Source organism: Anarrhichthys ocellatus, unplaced genomic scaffold (assembly GCF_004355925.1).
Source record: "Anarrhichthys ocellatus isolate YVR2014 unplaced genomic scaffold, GSC_Weel_1.0 scaffold47, whole genome shotgun sequence".
NCBI classification, from domain to species: domain Eukaryota; kingdom Metazoa; phylum Chordata; class Actinopteri; order Perciformes; family Anarhichadidae; genus Anarrhichthys; species Anarrhichthys ocellatus.
The window spans coordinates 1,992,396-2,013,875 of record NW_022280077.1 but is presented as its reverse complement, the minus strand read 5'-3'; the positions used below and the strand labels follow the sequence as shown (position 1 = coordinate 2,013,875).

Sequence of the window (21,480 nt, the reverse complement as noted above, 5' to 3'; positions counted from 1 at the left end):
TGACATGTTAAAGACAAAATGATTCATTGATTAGTCTTTATTGACAATAATTGTTAGATACAGGCCTTTTGCAATGCTCTAAAGTTTTTAAATGTGAGATATGAGATTATTTTGAAATGGTGATCAAATGTTTTCTTGCTTGCATTTCGTTCATTTCATTTGTGGTCTTAAGCTGCAGTGCAGTGATCCATCTCACAACCAGGTTGTATTGAATGTGTGATTTCTCTATTCTACATGCTGCTGCACTCCTAAAGTCTCTTTTATATTCTGCTCAGAAACATTATTGTCATTACTGTAGTCTTACCTTTGCAACTAGGCCTACAGGTACACCATAGAAGTATTTTTGATGTTTGAATTCTGCATAAAGATTGTCAAAACATATACCGTATTTTGTGCTTTACTGACGTTATAAGCAAAGGGTGTTTGTCACAGCCTGTGTGCACCTTAATATGAAGAGTGAACTTTGAATAAGTGTGTGCCCACTCAGCACAGTTTGACTGTCAACAGCTTAACCGTGACAAGAGGAACCATGTAATTACAGCAAGATTGTGACAATCATCTGCATTTAGAGCGACTGTGTTTGCAGGGTTTTCGACAAAATACGCACATACACAGATGCAGAGGTGAAAGACACAACCTGCAAGTGCTCTTTTCATCTCACTTATTTCTTTTTTTACCCAAATACTCGATTAGTCTTGCCCAGTGCACCGCAGCATAATGAACATGTAGATGCCACATGGTAAGAGCTTACTACTGCTTTAAAGGTTTGGTGATATTCTACATTTTCCGTTTTGTCAGCAAAGCCCATGAAAAACTAAATATTATCTGAAGTCATTCAAAGACTGATTTAGCTTATTCTTATGAGCTATGGATCCCATGATTGTCCTAAAACTATTTTTTTTAAAGTCACACCGTTGTACTGGTAGAAAGGTTTCTTCAGTACGATGAACGTCAGCACTGTAGTTTATTTTGACTCAATCCCACACACACTACTTCTTGCTATACATTTCACTACACAGCAGATTTGTATTTATCTACAGCTGCAAATAGTCCCAGACAAATGTCCTAATCCCTCCAGTTTGAGTAAAATTAGCCTTTTCTTCTTTTCATCTTGAATGTAAGTATTTACAGTATGACCCACTTTTTAAGATTTCGTCTGATGACAGGAATGGGCTTGGAGCTGAGAGCCACAGACAGGCTGGCTACATCAGAAACTCTTTAGAGATGGACCAACACAATGTTGATTCTGGTTTCTTGTAGTTAATAATAACAAAAATATAGATTTTTTTTTATATATAGCCATATCCTTCAATTTCAAAGAGCCACAAATTCAGTCTTGTTTAGTACTCTTCATAAACAAATGAATCAGTTCAAACGATCAAAAGAAAAGGGTACACAAATAAGAAACACATGCACTACTTTTATTTCATCCGCCATACTGTACATGAATGTAACCTGATGTTCAACATGAACACCAGAGGGCAGCACCAACATGTGATGTCAGTGTGTGCCTTTGTATTCATCATGTTGAGGGGACAGAAATCTGCTCACAGTGTAACACTGCGCCCCCACTCACTCATCTTCCATGTATGTGGAGACAAAAACCTGGTCTTGACAGGGTCAAGCATTATTTAGAATTCAGATGTGTGTGTGTGTGTAAGTGCGTGTGTGTGTGCGTGTAAGTGTGTGTGTGTGTTTTTATGGCTGGAGATAAGCACATTCACTAACACTGACCCACAGAGTGCCATTAGCTGTTCAGTACAGATAGAGCATGCAGACTTATTGTCACAGTCCACCATTGTACAGATGCCTCTTGGTGCTGTGAGTAATTGGCAGAATTTGTTGTTATGGTGTATCACCCTGTTAGTCTGGTGATTAAAAAGAACATCCTGTAACTGTAAAGTCAAGTGTGTGACCATCAGAGTTGCTTTGAACAGGACACTACGCTCGCTATGTCCTCATTATTTACTCTTGTACAATGAGACACTCAGGCCAAAAGCATGATGGCACCAGGTAAAGGCAACTTGTTACTCATAGCTGCCAATCCCAGATTTGGGGAACTAATGCTCTTTCATCCCTCAAATAGTCAACAAAGCACTTTTCTCCAGCTGCACAGTTGAGTTGTTTGGTAACCTGGGCAGCTGTATGCACATTACTGATGCCAATCTTTAAAATAAGGTTAAAAGAAAACAAGCACAGGGGCTAAAAACAAACAGAAAAAGGCACAAACTGTAGGATGATTTTTTTTTTTTGTACCTGTACATATAAAACTGGGGCTGCCTCCATGAATGAGATCATCATTGTCGGGCAGGACGAAGGGGCACCGCTGCTGCACCTCCAGGCAGTACTGACCACAGGGGATTCGCTTACTGCAGTGCATTTGGGTGGTCTGGAAGTACTGAGAACACAGCCAGGGCTTATAAACCATCTAGGACAGAGAGACAGAGAGGTGAGGGCAGGGGAGGGAGAGAAGACGGGTGGAGGGGGTGCAGAGAGAGGAAATCAATGAGTTAGGGAGGGTTGCACTGGATGAAACGCATATACACACATGCAGACTCGCACATGAACGTGCATCATCGACGACCTCTACAGCTATTGATTCACACTGAGCAGATATCCTGGTGATCCTGATATCCACTGTTTAATGAATGTGGCTGTTGCTGGGCAGTCATCACTTTGTCAGTCAACATACAGTATTACCCAACCTCCTCTTAAGAACAACTGAGCGTCAGTGTGTAGCCTACTGTGGATGCATTGCTCAGTTTTCCGAAGGATGACCTCAAATACACAGATGCTTCATGAAATAATTCCTGGTTGAAATGTAATGCACCAGAGGACCAACAAGTCAAATCACAATGTATAATGTAATTCTAAAGTAAACATATTAGTACCCTCACTACTGTTATCACTCTCAGATCAATGCAGGGACTATCATTAGACAATAATAGTTTACTGTTGCTAAACTGTTTTTCTGAAACTATTTAGGATTTGTTTATGTAAAATGAAAATCAAACAAAAGTTGTCCACATGAAAACTGAGCGAACTTCACTGAAAGAGACCATGAGATTAGTTGTGGTTGAAAGATTCGAAAGAAGCTCGTCGGTGGGCCTTCAAGAATCAAAACACGGAATTGGATGACCTATCGCTACCAAATAAATAGACAGCTCTTTTAATGCTATAGCAAAAGTAGACAACAATCTAAGTTATTACCGGTATCTGATGCAAACACAGCAGGATAACTATAGCTTTTATTTTGAATTATCATCAGTTCACTAACATTGAATAACACAAACACTGGTGTTGTGTTACAACAATTGGCTTATTATGTATGTCAGATCAGCTCAAATGTACAGCTCGCGGTTAAAACAGGGCCTTCATCGTGTAATGTTGGAGTTTGTTTGTGGTAATTTGTTTGAATTTTCTCACCCATTTTCTCAACTCTACAAGTGGGGACAAATCATTTACTTAGCACTTAATTTGTCTCCTCTCATTTAATAAGCCAGTCGCCTCATGCGGTATAATCACCTGCAGTAATTTGATGGTATTTCCTGTGAAAAACTCCAGAGACTGTGAGGCAAGCTAGCACCTGCTATGAGCTAATCATCACGCCTTAAAACCGTGCACTGGACCATATATCATATCATTCCCCCGTAGATACTTAATGTGCATGTTGTGGTTGTGAGCCAGAAAGAAAAGAAGAGAGCAGGATTGAATGTGTATGTTGATATTTGTATAATAGCAATGTAGGGCTCATCTGGATGACACACATATTTACAACAAAAAGAATCCCTGAACATGTTAAAGAGGAAATATACACATGGGCAACAACGTGTAATTATTTTGGCAAAAACATACTAATCAAACATGTAAGTAGACAAATCACACAATTAAATCATTATGTAAATATTGCTTGAACATATCCGCTGGGCTGAATCATCTGTCATGCTCTTTGTAGACTGAGAGGCACATACGTGCATTACTAAACACATGCACATACTGACATTCTGCACACATACCGTACAGTAAATTGCTGTATTGCTAATAATTGGATTTCCTGTCGAAGATAAGGTTGGTTCCTGCGGACACCGCACACACACACACACACACACACACACACACACACACACACACACACTGCCCTTCTCTCTAATCTAATGCTGCATAAATGTCACAAATGAAAATGTGTCCGCATTACCTAATGTCACATCTTGTACATACAGCATTAGATAAATATTTCTAAATTACTTGTGAGTCGATGTATGTGTGAGAGTACACGGTTGTCTTTTGCATTTTGCTTGAGCATTGAGCAACACATTTTCCACCTCATGTCCTCCTGATCCCGGTGTTTGGACAACTTCTCATCGTGTAACTGTCAGCCAAGGGGACACGAAGACAAACCGGGTGAAATTCAGCAACGTATCACATTACACTAACGATGTCACTGGCAATGCGTGTCAAGTAGTGTTCTGTTTTTGGCATTTATCACACATTTCCCCTTACTCAGCAGAATCTCAGAAAACAATGTTAAAGTCAATCATTTGCGCTGAGGCTCAGACAAAAATAATAAAAAAATCTAAAGCTGAATAATCAACAACATCACAAATGAAGAGATTGTGTTTACACAGCGCCCAAAGCGCCCCGTTAGCTTTGCCTCCGTAGCAGATAAGGTGTCACATTTCCTTACATCAGAATTCAAGTCAGTGTTGCTTAATGCTTATTTACAAGGACAAAGAACTACAGTGGGTTGAATCAAGGTGACACCTAGACCATGTGACAAGAACAAAAAAGGGCAGGCGTGTCTTGTGAGCCTGCCAGTCAGCAGAACTTCTGTGCGAAGTGAACAGATGTGGTGTAGGTGCCGTGTCTCTTTTTGGCCATTTGCCACAGAGTCATGTCATTTTGCACTCAGTCCCAGTTAGTGAAGCCCACTGCTGCTGCTGCATATGAGATCTCACAACCACCAGTCTACTGTAGACCCGTGACAAGTAATTTGTCATCCTGCTGTCACATCTCAGAGTGGGAGAGAGAGAGACAGCAAGTGAGAGAGATAGGGAGAGGAGTGTCAAGATAGAGATAGTCGTAGGATGGACTCTTTCTCTCATTTATATAATGAGAGTAAAATACTGCTTTCTCCTCAATCACCGACTCAGTAAGTAAGAGGTCAGCCAGCTGGCTCTCCAATTTTAATTCTCCTTTTTCTGTCAACTTTCGCCTCCTTTTACACCTCCCATTCACTTTTGCTGGCTGAACCCCTGTCATTGCGTCATCTTTCCCAATAAGGGTGCGAAGTTGACACAATACAGGCCTCATGGATTGATTAGCTGTAGTGATTTTATACATGAAAAACCTACAAGATGTATTTTCAAATAAAGACGGTGAACTGCAATGTACTATAATTCATTACTTCAGTATTTATTCATCAAGGGTAGCCCACATCAGTGCAATGTAAATATGTATGGCCAACCTGATCTCACATGAATTACATGATATGATCACAACCTCTTAACAGCACATTGTGTTGCGGTGGCACGTACTATGTTAAAATGACGTGCCGATTCTACGGAAAGATCTCGTCATCTGCACTCCCTAGGCGGGCTGACTCCATCATCACAACAACAGTCATGTTCACCATTCTTTCAATTTAGGACACAGCACATCAGTACATCAACATAGTTGCGTTATACTCCCTGCTCTGTTTCTCAGAGTTTCTCTTTTTAACAGAACTAGTGTTGTCAATCACTCGTTATTTACATCACTTCTAGTAGTAATGCATGTAAATTGATAGATATAAAGTAAAAGAACATCCTCATGGAGATAAAGAACAAATGCATTAACTTGCTTGGGCTGTAAGTTGAGCATTCATAGTGCCATAGTTGTTCAGAAACCACAATTTCCACGGCAAATGCTTCAGTTCAGTTGCAATCTCTTTGCACAATGCAGAGATATCTAGAGGCAGCATGAATGCAATCAAAGTCAATGGAAAGAAGACAGTGGAGATCAACAGATGCAGATGTTCAGAACAGAAGTCTAAAGTTGAAAATGACAACAACAACTTCAGTGAATATCTGTGGTGGTCCGAGTTGTGTAAAGAGAGATATCAGGAGATAAGTCTGTCTGCTCAGCACAACAGAGTCGGTGCTTGTTGTAACAGCAAACGTCAGTCGGGAAACTTGTTCATTGCTTGTGGCTGAAAGACTAAAAACACTCCTGCGGTCAAAGCAAGCAGAAAGTTTGCTTTTGAAATTTTAAAACGAGACAATTGAAAATATTTAGGTTGCATTACAGTCCAATCTGCAGCTCTACAATGGATTCATTTTTCTATCACAGAAAATAATGCCTCAATATTTGATAACATCCCCCTCCCCTCCCTGCTCTCCACTGGTTTGCTTGCCTGTTGTTTATCTGCAGAGTTGAGTCTCAGCTGTCCTCTGGATTGGATTATTTCATAACGATTAGGCTAATAAGGTTGTAATTGATGGAAGGCCCTATCCTGCTCTGTGGTATTGGTTTTAAGTGGCCCCGGATGGCCCTGCCTTGTCAGAGCCTCATCTTTAATGTTGTGGTTGTGGCTGAACTGCTGACAGAAGCTGAGGGAGCTGGTAGCAACACACCAGATTACTGCAACTCTTTCCTCTTCAACATGCAGTACAGTACAGTAGCGCTACAGAGAGGCACAGACACACAAACACATGCGGAGTCTCATGAGCCGCCTTGTCAATTACAACGAACACAGCCATTCACTGCTTCGCTGCGTTGAGGCTATCCGCTATTTTTTTATCCTCTTTTCTGCTCTTCTTATTTAAATGATCCTCGGCTTGAATTATGAACCAAGACAAGTGTACAGCACAATAGCCTGGTATTAGCATACTTTTAAGTTGTGTCAGACTGGGGCATGGAGGTAAAACAACAGAGGGAAATGATGAAAAATGTGTGAATTCAGGTTAAGCCTCATTGTCTTCGCTTTTTAACTATTTTCACAGGAATTTTGTCTCAGAGCACTTAATGATGTTAGATGTCCTGCTGCAAAAAGTAATTTACAGTCAACAAGCACAGCAAAGAATATCTTTGGAGACAGAAAATGCAAATATATTGTATTTATTCTGACTATGTTAAAGAACTAGAAATAGAGAGAATATTTTTGGAATTGTGATTTTAACAAATGTTTAAATATTCTCAGAAGAGGCATTTCAAAATGTAATTTTGTAGTATTGAAATAAATCAATGGACCCTATGCACTGTATACTGTCTACTGAAGAAAATGCAATTTCCCCAAAAGCACAGATTATCAGTCTGCAATCTCTCCACAGTGTTGGATGAAATGAGCAGTCCATTCAAGCAGTGACAGAAAGGCAGTCCAAGATGTGACGGGTCAAATAGGTGTCCTGCTTTAGTAGGAGCCAGCATGTAAACTATCACTTTAATTCCTACGGCAGCAGTAGCTGCAATGCCCCATGGGAGTTCCAGTACAAGATGGGGGGCTGAATGGTCAAATTGCAAAGGTTACACACCAAATGTAATCGAAAAAAAAACAGCATCCACATTCACAGATGTAAACAACCGAGTGTGCATAACTAAACACGCCGGTAAGTCGATGTATGTAATCAAGCGTGAACTCAAACAGAAGGAAAAAGAAAGGAAAGTGCATGTATAATAAATTCAATATCATTGCAGAACTACCTTGCTGACTTAGGAGATACCATTTCATTGGCTGTGATATTCGTATTGTGCAATTCCGTGTGTGTGTGTTGATTAGCTTGGGGCGGCAGCACCTGGCGAGCATAAAAACAGTGTCAACTGCAGTTATAAAGAGAAAATGTAATGTAGCTAATGATCTAAGCAACGAGACCGACAAACAAACAGGCAGGTTTAGCCAAGGTGGTTAGAGGAGCCAATGAGAAAGTAATAGTAAAACAAAAGCACAGGCAAGGCTGCCGGCAGACCGAAGGCCCAAAACAATACATTGATTGGAAGAGAAGTGGTGCAGAAAGCACTCATGCAACTCCCTGAGAGGCAGCTATTCAATTACATTCAGGTTATATTTGAATGACTGTGTGGACACATGAGGCCTGGTTTCAAATTATGACCCACCTGCTGTTTGTAGCAGATGCACAACAGAAACATTCACGCATATAGCAAACACACACACACACACACACACACACACACACACACACCCACACACACATGAGACCACAAACGGCTAAACACCACTTCATATCTTTTAATATGGGCTGCTCATTTGGCAAATAAAAGTCATGCTGAAGTAATTGCCATACACCAAGGACTTACATTCTTAAATTGAGTTAAGTTATTAAAAGGAGAACATAGCCAAACAAATAGAGGGACAGGTGGGGACGTGTGCAAAAAATAGAATAAACTCAGACTTCAGACAGCACCGTGTTCACCAGACTGTTAAGCTGAGACATTTGACAGGCCGTGTTTCAATGTAGTGAGATTCTCAGAGAAAAGGGAAAAATAACACAAGCTTTATGAGTGCTGAATTGCAAAATAGCAGCTGTACAGGGGCACAAAGGAATGAATGAACGATTCGGTCATGGCAGTATGTGAATTAATAATGAAAGAGGTGCCTACAAGAGTGGTGCAGGTGTGAGTCTTTGATCCGTTTCAGGTCCTACTGTCAGGATGTCATTCTGTCTGGACCAGTTGATAAAGTTATCACCTAGCTCCAATCACACACACATTTATAGAACCGTGTGAGAAAAGAAAATGTGCTAGGTTTGAACAGTGAAGTACCTGTCTTCATGAAGGGGATGATTGTACTGTATGAAAGAAAACAAGTCTCAGTGGTTACTGTGACGTCCCTCCCTCCTCGTCTGCTCCGTGTTTGCTCCGTGTGGAATTCCGACTCAGGAGCCAAAAAAGCACAGGACAAGAGGAAGTGGTTTACACCTGAGTTATTTGGGCCTTATTCACAATGCACCATCAAATGCTCTTCCTGCCCCACCAACATCAAGTATCCTCTCTTCACCACAAATGAAACATGTTTTACTAATATCTGATTGATTTGGACCTATACAACATGAAGACACAGTGTCACTTTTGTGATTGGCTTTTCATAAGCACTGGCTACCGGTCAAACAGCTGACTACTGGGGGTGGAGTGCTATTCATTTAAGTACCAAAGCACACGCACGACGCATGGACACGGTCAAGTTGTGGCTCATTTTGAAGCTTATGTAACCACAGTTCGATAGCAAGTTTACATACATTAGTCAACTAAGCACACGGTCAAATGTTACATGGACTTCATGGAGGACTGATATATATAACGTTGCTCTTACTCTACTTTGTGAACGCTCTGTGAACATTAGGAAAACAACATCCTGTGAAATGTTCTGTTAGGAGAATGACGTTCTGAAAGAATATCTCGTGAAAGTTAAGAAATAAACGTCCACCGCAAAACGTTAAAACAACGAGCTCGGTGTGAACGTTAAGAAAACCATAGATATAAAAGAGTGGATACAACATTACCTCATATGATAACCCTCCACCATTTTACCTGGGTATTATTTACAAGCACCAGCTGCAACTGGTTGACAGCAAAAGGACCAAAGAGATCAGGGAGGCTGGCATCACTTTGCCCAAGTCAGTATAGAGTAGATGCGAGATATTTTACATATAGGTCAACTAAAACTACAAAAAGTTAGCGAATTTGGTAACTTTACAATCAAAGTTATTGCTGATTGCTAGCTCCCATCAAGTAATAACTAGGAAACATTGTTTTAATGTTAGCTCTACTAACGTGGCTCAAAGGTAAGGTTAAGTAATGTTAAAACAAAGTTATTAATACAACCCCAACATTGTTAAGCAGCTGATTCCATGCAAATCAAGAGTAAAGTAAACATACAACGTGTTAACGACTTCACTCCTAAATCTCATTTCAGAATATCTCGAGACACATCCAGAAAGCCAGCGTCACAGTACACAAAAAGTGAAGCAAAACATGCCGTTAGCCACATCCTCCAGCAGCATGAAACACTAACCAACCACTCAAACGTTCACACTTTGTGGTCCCGGTACTCTAAACCCTACAGCTTCTCTATAAAAAAATACAGCGAAAGTGTCGGCTAGAAGGTACTACAATGAAAAATTATGGATGTGAGGATGGTGATGGATGAAGAAGAAAGAAGACATTTTCTACAGGGAGCACATCCATATGAACAAAACATTTGCCCTTAATGTTGATTAATCGAGGTTATCCGGGTGTAATTCATCGGCTCTGTCACACTGATAATTCATTTGACAAAGATAATGATCAGCAAGATGGACCTACTGTGAGTGAGAGTGATGAATCAACACCCACTGCAGTCATACAGCCTGCTGTTAGCTTTACTGGGCCACGCTTGTATGCATGTGCGTGCACCTGCAGCTCAGTTATCAACTCTTTCTGCCTCAGTGGGGTCCCGCTCCTGCATCACAGCCATGCGGACCCGTTTAATACTGTAAGCCATCAAAGCAACAGACAACTGTTCACCGTAACTGCACAGTTTCACAGGAAAATCCCTTTCTCTTTGTGGAACTGTTATCTCTCCTGCTGCTATAAATGACTCCCACCACCCCATCCCACCCCACTCCCCCTTGTCTCCCTCTGCAGTGTGTACTGCAGCAGTTGGATGAAAAATGGCCTGGAAGGGGGGCCTACACAAGGTTGCCAGCAGAAAACATAACAGATATGCACGCTCACCTTCAGAAACACACTGTGCTGTGTGCTCTCCTTCTAGCTTTGCTGTGCTACGTCTGCTTGCTGTGTTTCTATCTCTTTTACAGGTAAAGCAAGCACACGCAGGCATTTAGAAATGAGTTAGAGAGAGATGACGTGGTGTCTTCAAAGGTCTTTACAGTATTGATATGCTATAGTTGTTAGCTTGTTATCAGAGGGCTTTCCTCCCACAGGTGCCACTGACTCAGCAAGGCCAGTCATGTCAGGCCCTGGGGATCGGATCACTCAAAATTGAGTGTGCCAATTTGGTCAGTTAATTACCTTTTTGTCTAAAAGGTACCTAAATCATGTTTGTGTCCATCCACAAACATTTGTTTTAGTGACTCCCCTCAAATTGCTAATCACTTCTTCGTAAAAAGAAAACTATTCCATCCATATTTATCTGGTATGAAAGGTAAAGTCAGAAAGAAAATAGAGAGGAATCCTCAAAGTGTGTTGATAAAGTTTATCTCTGCTTCAGTAATTGATACTTTGATTTTGTGAGCAGTTAACAGTCAACTCGTTGCTTTCTGTAGAGAACCTAATGATTCCGAGGTCAGTGTCCTAGTTGTGTGCCAGTCAGCAAATCCTCCACACTGCTGCCACTGTGCTCAAGCTCTGCATTTTTAAGATTACATCATAGCATTACTTATAAAAAGTTTCAAAAAAATAGCAATTCTAAAAACATTTTGCCATTTAAAGATATCGTAATAACTGCGTTAAGTGTGGCTAACAAAGTTTAAACATGTTTTTTTTTATCCAGGAAACCGTTTTTATCCTTATTGTCTTTATTCCCACCTTTTAAAAGTCACCCACTGTCACCCTCTCACCTAGTGTCCCAAATCACTCGTTTTATAATGATATGAATTGTATTATGCACTGAGTGTGAGTACGCTATCTGGATTAAATTCAGTTTTATATAAATTCATACTGTATAAAGCTCTGTCAGCATGAGGCCTAGATGATGTGAGATTCAAAAACAAATACCGTATTCTATAAACATCCTTAGTTGCTGCACATAGAACTACAACCAAACATGCACACACACACACACACACACACACGTACGTGCACAATCTCTTGTAACACAGCAGAAAATGGGCACTAACTATTTAATTATCAGATGTGCAGCTACCAGAGGTGAGGAGGTATTGATAATGGAGTCTTGTCTGGGCAGGTCCAACAGCAAGCTGTCTGTGAACCCAATACTAGCCGCTAGAGTACATCACACACGTACACACACACACACACACACACACACACCACACACACACACGTACGTGCACAATCTCTTGTAACACAGCAGAAAATGGGCACTAACTGTTTAATTATCAGATGTGCAGCTACCAGAGGTGAGGAGGTATTGATAATGGAGGTCTTGTCTGGGCAGGTCCAACAGCAAGCTGTCTGTGAACCCAATACTAGCTGCTAGAGTACATCACACACACACACACACACACACACACACACACACACACACACACACACACACCGCATACCCTGTGTAGAGGCCAGCTCTACTGACAATAGATTTGATTCCGAACCTTAATAACTCCAAAACTCTCAGAGAATTGAATATCATTTTTTCATATTCAAGGTTGAACGCAATTAAATTAAATACTCAAGTGTTACAGCCAATTACCAAAATTGCATGATTTCACGGTGATTAAATGAAATTGTCGACAAATCATTTTATGATTATATTTGATCAGCCTGACATTTATTTATCAACAAGAATTTCAAACAAGTTGATTTCAGCATCACCTAAAAGCAGGGTGGTAGTCATAATAAAAAATAGAATTAACCACGAATGCACAATGTCATTAGCTTTCGATTTCACACTTTACGTCAGATTAGGCCCCCATGGTGCACGGTGTATACAGTGGTTATGCCTGTTGGCTGTGTATAACAATATAGAGCGTTTTTTGTCTACGAATTCTATATCAAGCCAGGACAGTAATTTCCTGATAAAAAGGTTAAGCTGCCAGCTCATGCACTGGGAAGCTGCTCTTCTAACCAAGATTTCACTACATGCTGATGTTGTAGAATGCAAAACAACAGGACCCGGAATTACAGCCCTCAAACACATCATAAGTGACAGGAAAATTATGTGTTTATTTGGGGTATTTTTGGAACAGACCAGGTCAGACAAAAAGTGCTTCGTCAGCAATGCTTCTGAGAAGATCAATTTCTAATAGCAGTATCCCACAAAGAAGGAGCAAACTCAAGGACAATGCTCCATGTTATGTGTATGCGTGTGTTTATGTAAGCACATGCTCATCTATGTACAGTAGGGGCACACACAGGCATGCACAATATGTGGAACTCGAGGTCTCTGTACTGCAGCTTGAATCATCATATAACCCGAAGCTTACAAAGCATTGCACTGATCAAAGTAAGCTTTCCATTGCCACAGAGGAAGATGTAATGGTCCCTATGGGAATCATTCCCAAGAGAGCCAGAAAGGTCAGTTGTGCCTGATTTGACCTCAAGGATTCAATAACCTGAGTCGCAGCCCCCGAATCCTTCAACATGCCTTCTCTTGTCACTCTACCTACCTTCCGTCTCATTCCCATCTTTACTGGTTTCTCTGGCTAGAGCGTGGCATCAGCTAAAAGATCACTGATCTCTTCTCTTCACACATTCCTCCTCATGCGAAGCACATTTTTTTTACACTGAGACTACATTTTTGACTCTTTCTAGCAACAACACTACAGCACACAGGTATCGCCTCTCTTCTCTGCCATTTTTACCTCATTTGTTTACTCCCTGTCAAAGCTTTCCATCTTTTCATGTTCTCTCTGACGTTTTCTTTTTATCTCACATGCGGACGGGAAAGTGGGACAGGATTGGGCAATTTTTGAAATGCGGGACAGAATTAGAAAGGAACGGTAGAACCCGATGGGGTCACATTGTCTGGGCCAAGTCTGAGACTTAGCTGCTTTGCTGGCCCCAATGAGACTAAAAACTACAGGCAAGAAGTCTGAGTCTGATATATTCAACCAGGCCACATCCCGCCCCTGTGCTTCTGTCAGAGAAAGTAAGGAAGTGGGAAAGCAAGAGAGAAATGGGGAGATGCAAACATTAGAAGAGGAGGAAGGAGAGACTGAAGATAAATTGGTCAGCCCTTCCCCCACCCCTCTCCCTCCCTCTCTATCTCGGGACTGCTGTGTGCAAGACTGCAGATAGATTCTGATGTTCTCATTTATGTCTTAATGATTGGGTTAGTATGCAGCTTGTGCTCTGCAATGCTGTGCTTAGGCAGAAAGCAAGATCACAGAGGCACACAAGTATACATGGCCGCTCATACGCACACACACACACACACACAGTGCAAGATGAAAGGATTATAACAGAGAGCTAATGCATGCAGTGGCACATATGTAAATGTATGTTTCAGTGGAACCAGAGATGACACTATATTTTGCAAAGCACACTTGGTAAATCAGTACTGAGTCATATATCAGTTGGAATTCTGCTGTACATTATTCTTGAACACAACGCGACTGAAGGAAAAGTACAAGATACACAGACGGCAATCGTCTGCAGAGGGTGGATTGAGGTAAGAGAGAAGGCGGAAGACAGAGAGAGGTTGTTGTTGTTTGTGACATGTCATGTCATCATGGGTGATTACTGCTTGAAATTCCAGGATGAGTGTCCTTTTAGTAAACAGCCATATCATTTGAATATTTCATTGTGGACAATTGCTATCTTGTTTATTTATTAATCTGATTGCTGCTGCCAGAATAAGCTGCAGCTCTGTATGATGGGGAGAAGCACAGAACAGCAGAACAGAGCAGCCCCCACACTGCTGGAAGGCCTACTGCAGGAGACAGCATCACATTTACAATGAATGATAATGATGGCTTGGAGAATATTATCATGATCGAGTTAAGCAGTTAAGGCCTTATGCACCTAAATGCAGACGCAGCGCGTATCCATGGCCACCACACACCAGGTAGAGAACAGCACTGCTCTGACAAGAAAACACTGAAAGCACAAACAGCTATGAATGAAAAGCCAACATTTTACAATCACACAAAGTAACAGACCGTTGGCTAAAGCCCTCCCACCAAACAACCCTTGTCCAATTACAGCTGAGCAACAGTAACTAGGCACGGTAGAGCTGCCAAGCTTTGGGTTTTTAAAGACTTAAGGATAAAGTTGTCAGCTCTGTCCTTAAAGACTTAAACATGATTACAATCGTCATATACATACAGGTACACACATTTAACCCATACGCATTTTAGGAGCAGTGGGCTGCTGTAAAGCGACCGGGGAGCAACTGTGTTCAGTGTCTCACTCAAGGACGCTTTGACATGCAGTCAGTAGGAGCCAGGGATCGATCCGCGAACCCTCTAGTTAAAACTCACTGAGCCACAGCTGCCGTCCTGCGCTGTATTAGATGTGGGGAGGTTCACCCTGGGTGAAAATGACGGATTCACATCAAAGCCTTTTCTCATGCAAATGAAACAAATAGTTTCAAGCATAAATCTTACCTTTGTGTTGCTTGAAGTAATTAGGTATTTCTGAACAACATATGTGTACTTTATATTGCAGCTAGCCGGGCTAACAAGCTGCTCCTTTACCTCTGTGTTTTACACATGATTTATCACCCGAAGAGAATTTTGACATGAGACAGTTAAGCTTTTGTTTTTTGTCTTTTTTGCATCATTACACAGCACTGAGTTAACATGGCAAATGCAGTTTGAGACCCTTTTTCATGCTTCTCATGTTCAGCTAGAAAAATGTACAATTCACCTAGAGAGAGAGTTTTCAACTTACTTGAGGAGTGTTATTTGTCTAGCTAGTTAGTGTTTCGGAGCGATGCTAGCATGACTGCAGGTATCATCACAACTGGCAAAATCAACAGTCGGCATCTAAAACGTAAAACCCTTCTTTTGTCTACTTTTGTTCTTTGATCAAGGAAATATTATTGCAAATATTTAAAATTTTGACTGCTAAATTTACAACCGGTATCGTTGTAAACTGCAGTCTTGCCAACAGTAACTTAAGGGGGCAGGGCTCTACGGCATATGTCTTATTTCATGGTAAAAAATTTAAATAAAAACAGGGGAAGAGAAGCAGGACAAGATGGTATTTTCCCAAAACAGCAGTCAGGATAAAATCAACATATTAAGTGTTAAGTGTCTCTGCAGATCAGCAGGAAGTTATGAAACAAAAAACTAAAACATCTGACTGATGCAGTTTTTTTTGATCTGCTTAGAAATAGATTTGAACTGTATATGCACAGAGATTGCACAGAATGTCTCAGGTGAATGCGGACCATATGTTCAGACCAAGCAATGACAGGTCCATCAATCTAAGTTTATATATCCCATTCCAAGAGGCTGTGTAGCAACATGGCTGTGTCCCAATACCTGCCGGCTCATTACAATTCAAGGGCCCACTCAAACCACCTCTCCTGTCATCTCATATTGTCTATCTACACCATGGCTTGTAACAGAATACATCTTTTACACTCACATTCAGGGGAAAACAGAGATAATGGGCGAGGGTGGAAGAGAAATGTGCACTGTGGTGTTTCAAGGCCTTCTTCGTCACATCCAATATTTATCTGAGACAAGAGCATGGCTGTAATCCCATTTGGCTGTGATAACAAAATGAACTATCTGATAGCGTCATTGGCTGGGAGAAAAAGCGAGCCTGGGGGCCCAGCTCACCGCTGCTTAGGGGAGTTGATGTATGAGAGGATGAGAGGATGAGAAGGGAGCAGACGGGAGGAGAGGAGCTTAGGGGCAGCAGCAGTTTCCCATAATAGTAACACTGCAATACCTGCAATACCCATGATCAAGTGCAGGTGCACAGAGTTCTACATAAATGGGGTGAGTAGAGCATGTGTGTAACGGTTTGTGTGTGTGTGTGTGTGTGTGTGTGTGTGTGTGTGTGTGCGTGTGCATTTGCCTCAGTCAGGCTCTTCATAATCCAGAGATTTTCCACTCTGCTGCTTCTATTGTGAGGAGGAGAGAACATAGGAACTCTTGGTGCACTCTGCTCCACTTCCAAACACAAGCTCCATGTAACAAAGGCTAATACTGCACTTCAGCCTCATCAAGTATTATGTGTCCTCTCCACCACTAATCACTGTCACCCACTCACAGAGGGCTTGCTTAATGAGGAATATTCTCCAACTGTCTGCGGTGATAAAAGTGCAACACTCTTTTCTGTGTACAGCAATAATAGATAACCCATTTCTCGCTTCAATAATTGATAGGCCATATCCCCCCGCAGTTCAAGGTCTGCTCAGCTGGACATTAGAGCTCAGGGCCCTCTCACATAAATCTTCCAAGAATAGGGGTTTGTGCCGAGCTGAAGAAGGATCACAAGTCAATTTATGTGACTGTATTCATTTCAGAATTAGCTGTAATATTCTCTATTTCTATTATTGTTAAGAACCCCATTTGAGACCAAAACCATAAATGCCTTATCCGTCTCTCAATGCTTTCTGACTCACTGTGTCTGTGGCTCTTACTCAAGCCCATTCATCTCTATCGAACACATGGGTGTGTTAAACATGGGTCTGAATACGGTATACACTTTTATTATAAAAAAAAAAAAGGACTGTAGTTCTCAGCAAATCAGGGCAAAATACCCCGCTGATGGGTCGATCCCAGCAAGCATTTGATTGGACAAGATTTGTTCAAATAAACAAACTTTAGTCAAGAACCCTAAATTCCTAAAGAAACACGTCAGGCTAGATTTGGACCAAATGTGTGGAAAATTATTCCAAAGCCATCCAGAAAAATCCATGTGAGTAAGACACCTGCATATAATTGTATCTGTATATTTATCACCTTGATCTAGTCTAGTTAATATGTTTCCAATGAATAAGTGCAGCCTTTAAGAAATGACTGAGATTTGATCAAATATTCATGTAAAGGCTTATACTATAAACAAATTATTCAGATGGTTAATGTTCTTTGTCGAAATTCGCTACAAAGTTTTGCCACAATCATGTGCTACCTATAAGGCTATGACACTTCACTGCACGGTTCCAAATAATCTCAGTAAGATGAACCATCTGTTGGTAATGGACATCAATTATAAATCTCTCTTATTCCAGCGATCTTCTAGTGTTGCACCCAACCACTGCTTTTCTTTTTCTTTCTTTCTGACCTCGGCTATTATTCAGCCCTCTTTTGACAGTTTCAGTTATCAATTTGTTTTCACCATTTGCCATCTCTTTCATGTTCGCACAAGTGGTTTTACTCATTCACTCCCTCTAATTTGCTACTCAGTACAATCCTACAAATAACGAGGGGGGGGGGGGATACGAATAATAAATGATGTGCTGCAGAGTAGTATCTCGACGCTGTGGAGTCCTGTGCTCCATCATAACCCAGGACCTCAAGGAGCTGCACATCGGCTGCATCACAAAGACGGCTCAGCAGAGGATGTACTTCCTGAGGCAGCTGAAGAAATTCAACCTGCCAAAGACAATGATGGTGCACTTCTACACAGCCATCATTGAGTCCATCCTCTGCTCCTCCATCACAGTCTGGTACGCTGCAGCCACTGCCAAGGACGAGGGCAGGTTGCAGCGCATCATTCGCTCTGCCGAGAGGGTGATTGGCTGCAATCTGCCGTCCCTCCAGGACTTGTTTGCTTCAAGGACCCTGAAGCGAGCAAGAAAGATTGTAGCCGGCCCCTCTCACTCTGGACAAAAACTGTTCATGCCCTTTCCATCCGGCAGGAGGCTGAGGTCCATCAGGACCAAGACCTCACGCCACATGAACAGTTTCTTCCCATCCGCAGTCGGGCTCATTAACAAAGCCCAGGACCCCCACTGACTCTGTCACCCCCAGGACAATTTCCTACCGGTCACTCCCCTGCACATCCCTATGTTTCTTTATTTAAACACACTCGACACTTTTAACATTTCACTTACATTTCACTTGTTTACAGTCCTGTTATCTGTTTGTTGTGCACTTTATTTTATATTCTTTTATATTCTATTGTAAATTTTAATATGTTGCTATTTCTTGCACTGTGATGATTGTTGTTGATTGTTTAATGTTATTGTTTAATGTTATGCACCACCCGCCATGACAAATTCCTTGTAGGTGCAAACTTCCTTGGCAATAAACGGTTCTGATTCTGATTCTGATTCTGATACTGAGCACGGAGGCCAGATTTATAGCAAACAGAGTAATCAACAGCTTTTGAAAACAACAAAGCTGCACTTGCTGTTGTTGGTACAAAGAGTGTGCTGACCTTCTCCAGGTTGTTCTCTGGCAGCTGCAATGAGGTCTTGCCCTTGGAAATCTTTACTGACAACAACCAATCATGGGTAATATACTCTAAACATCCCTCTACAAGCATACACAGCCCACTTTCCTGTCCACTCCTGGTGTCTTTGGACTATTCTAGGAGCTCACATTCCCAACATTTGCATTTAAATTGAAGTCAGGGTAAGTAATTCCTTAATTCCCTGAGAATCCAAGGTCCCAGATGACCCCACTCCACAGTGTCCTCCCACACATATCTACAAGAACAGAACAATCTTTTCCTGGATAGCACTGTGTGCTTGACACCTCCTCTTCCTCCCCCACATACTATGCACAAAAGGGTGTACATACAAGTGCCCTCATGTACATACATGAATAAAAAGACTCACAAACACGCAAGCCATGTCGGCGTCAGAGGAGGATGTAAGAGGATTTGTGTTGTCATAAGGGGGTGCACAATGACTCCTGCACTGCTGTGAGCTCTTTGCTTCCTTGGTGATGAGTCTGTTATGTGGGCATTGGCTGTGCTCTGAGGACACACTTTGTCTGCTGCGTTCCATCTACCAGAGAAATAATGCTGAGGAAGACACAATTAACAAAATGTAGGGAGTCCCTTTCTACCACACTGAGACGATTTTGATTAGATTCAATCACAGCTACTGCTTTTAAAAATGTGCTGAAACATATCTGTATCCTCATCTAAACTGTTTTATAAGCAGTTTGCGCTTCTTTTTGCCTGACACCTGTTTACTGATTGTAAAGCCCTCTGAGGTTTACATAAAAAAAAAAGGATTCTAAGATCCTAAGGATTCTAAGGATTCAGTGGCTGTATGGTGCTGTGCAAATTTATCATATTGTTCTTTTAGTTATAACTTGCATCGCTTAAACCTGCATATATGCAGACCATCCGGACTCATTTAAACCCAAATAATAAATGTTATCATATCGAATGTATTTTCATGTCTAGCCCCTCTTCCCGCGAAAACAATACCAAGGCTGGGAACCTGGCCTTGGTGGATGCATCGGCTGGCAGAGGAGGAGGAGGAGGACATCTGCGAAGGGGGGGATAAAGTGCATATAATACTTTGTTATACTATTCCTTGTTGTTAGACCTCCAAACTATCTGTGGGGAAAGAGCTCTATCCATTCAGCTGAATTATTATTAGTGTCTGTTCAATAAATATGTTTTTTTATATTTGAAGAGTTTTCTCATCTCGGTTATTTCTCACAGGGAAGTTAAAAAGATTTTTTTTTCCACCACATATGGCAGCAGGCTTGCAGCTTAAGACTGAGCAGAGCTCTGGGTTGAGGACACTGCCATTATCAAAAGTGTGCTTCGGATATATGTGTGCAGCGGCCAAATCTAGTTTGGCTGCCTGAGTTAGCTCGCAGGCTTTGCTACATTTGAGCATGATATTGTATTTCAGCAAGTGCATAATACCTACTCAATTAGTGATCACACTAAATTTAAAATCTCTCAACCATATTGGTGACTTTAAGTCAAGGGCTGCTTTGGTCCGTTTGGATTTTTGAAATTTCAGTCTAAAAATGTGTGGATCTGTGACTGAAATGTCTGATATCTGGGGTACAATCATGCAGGGCCGTGATACATATTATATGGTGCTGACTCAGAGCAACCACGCCACGCTTCCACATGACACATGACTCAAACCTTCACTGCTCATCGGGACACCAAAAACATTTAGTTTTTTTTTGTTTGAAAGCCTCAGGTGCACCGGGGCCTTAAATGTTCCACAGTATACAAGCAGTTACATCACACGCAAATGCCAGGATGTGTTTTGCCTGCCGTCATTGCTGATCTTTGCCAGTGTCAGCTTAGAGGCATCACACTGGATTGTGTCATCTGTACGTGACTGCCTCCGATATAGACGTATCGAAACAGAGCAAATCATTAAAGGTATCTGCCAACTCTCTCACTCTATTGTTCAGCTTTACCTTTGTGACAGAACAACACAGAGAAGTCATGTTTTCAATAACGAGCAGGATTTTTATATTAAAAAAAAATAATACACAGCAGATACAGCACAGAGTTATTTTCCTCTTCACTTGAGCCTTTTCCTGGGACTTCTTCTGTAAAAGATGCTGCGATGACAAATATGTATGATAATAGAGAAAACAAGGATGTCTCTTGTGGATTCACTCCAATCCACATTATTGGGTTTGATATTATGACTTTGGTCTGCCAGTTTACAGCCATGTCTTAAAGATCAGCTAAATAAGGTCCTCTGAGACACCGCTCAGCTAAATGTCATCAGCATGTGAATGTGGTAGCCACAAACCTCCAGTAAGTGGCTTCTGCCTCTAAGCCTTGAAGGGAAAAGGGTCCAGCCTTAATATGCTAAGTAAAGATGAGCACCCCAGTGCTCTTGTGGCCTGTATCAATTATTAATAAAAGAGTTAAGAGGTCCACTCTCTGGAGTGCTGATCAATGCTGAATCGCTTAATGTGTGTGTGTGTGTGTGTGTGTGTGTGTGTGTGTGTGTGTGTGTGT

General features: G+C 41.4%; 1 protein-coding gene across 1 annotated transcript in view; it reads right to left on the bottom strand.

The window, feature by feature from the left end:
- nalf1b (NALCN channel auxiliary factor 1b) overlaps positions 1 to 21,480 on the bottom strand; it is a 68,603-nt gene that overhangs the window by 1,293 nt on the left and 45,830 nt on the right. Inside the window, exon 2 of the mRNA XM_031869629.1 lies at positions 2,257 to 2,428. Within this exon, the coding sequence (XP_031725489.1) occupies positions 2,257 to 2,428 (172 nt within the window). The remainder of the gene's footprint in view (positions 1 to 2,256; positions 2,429 to 21,480) is intronic.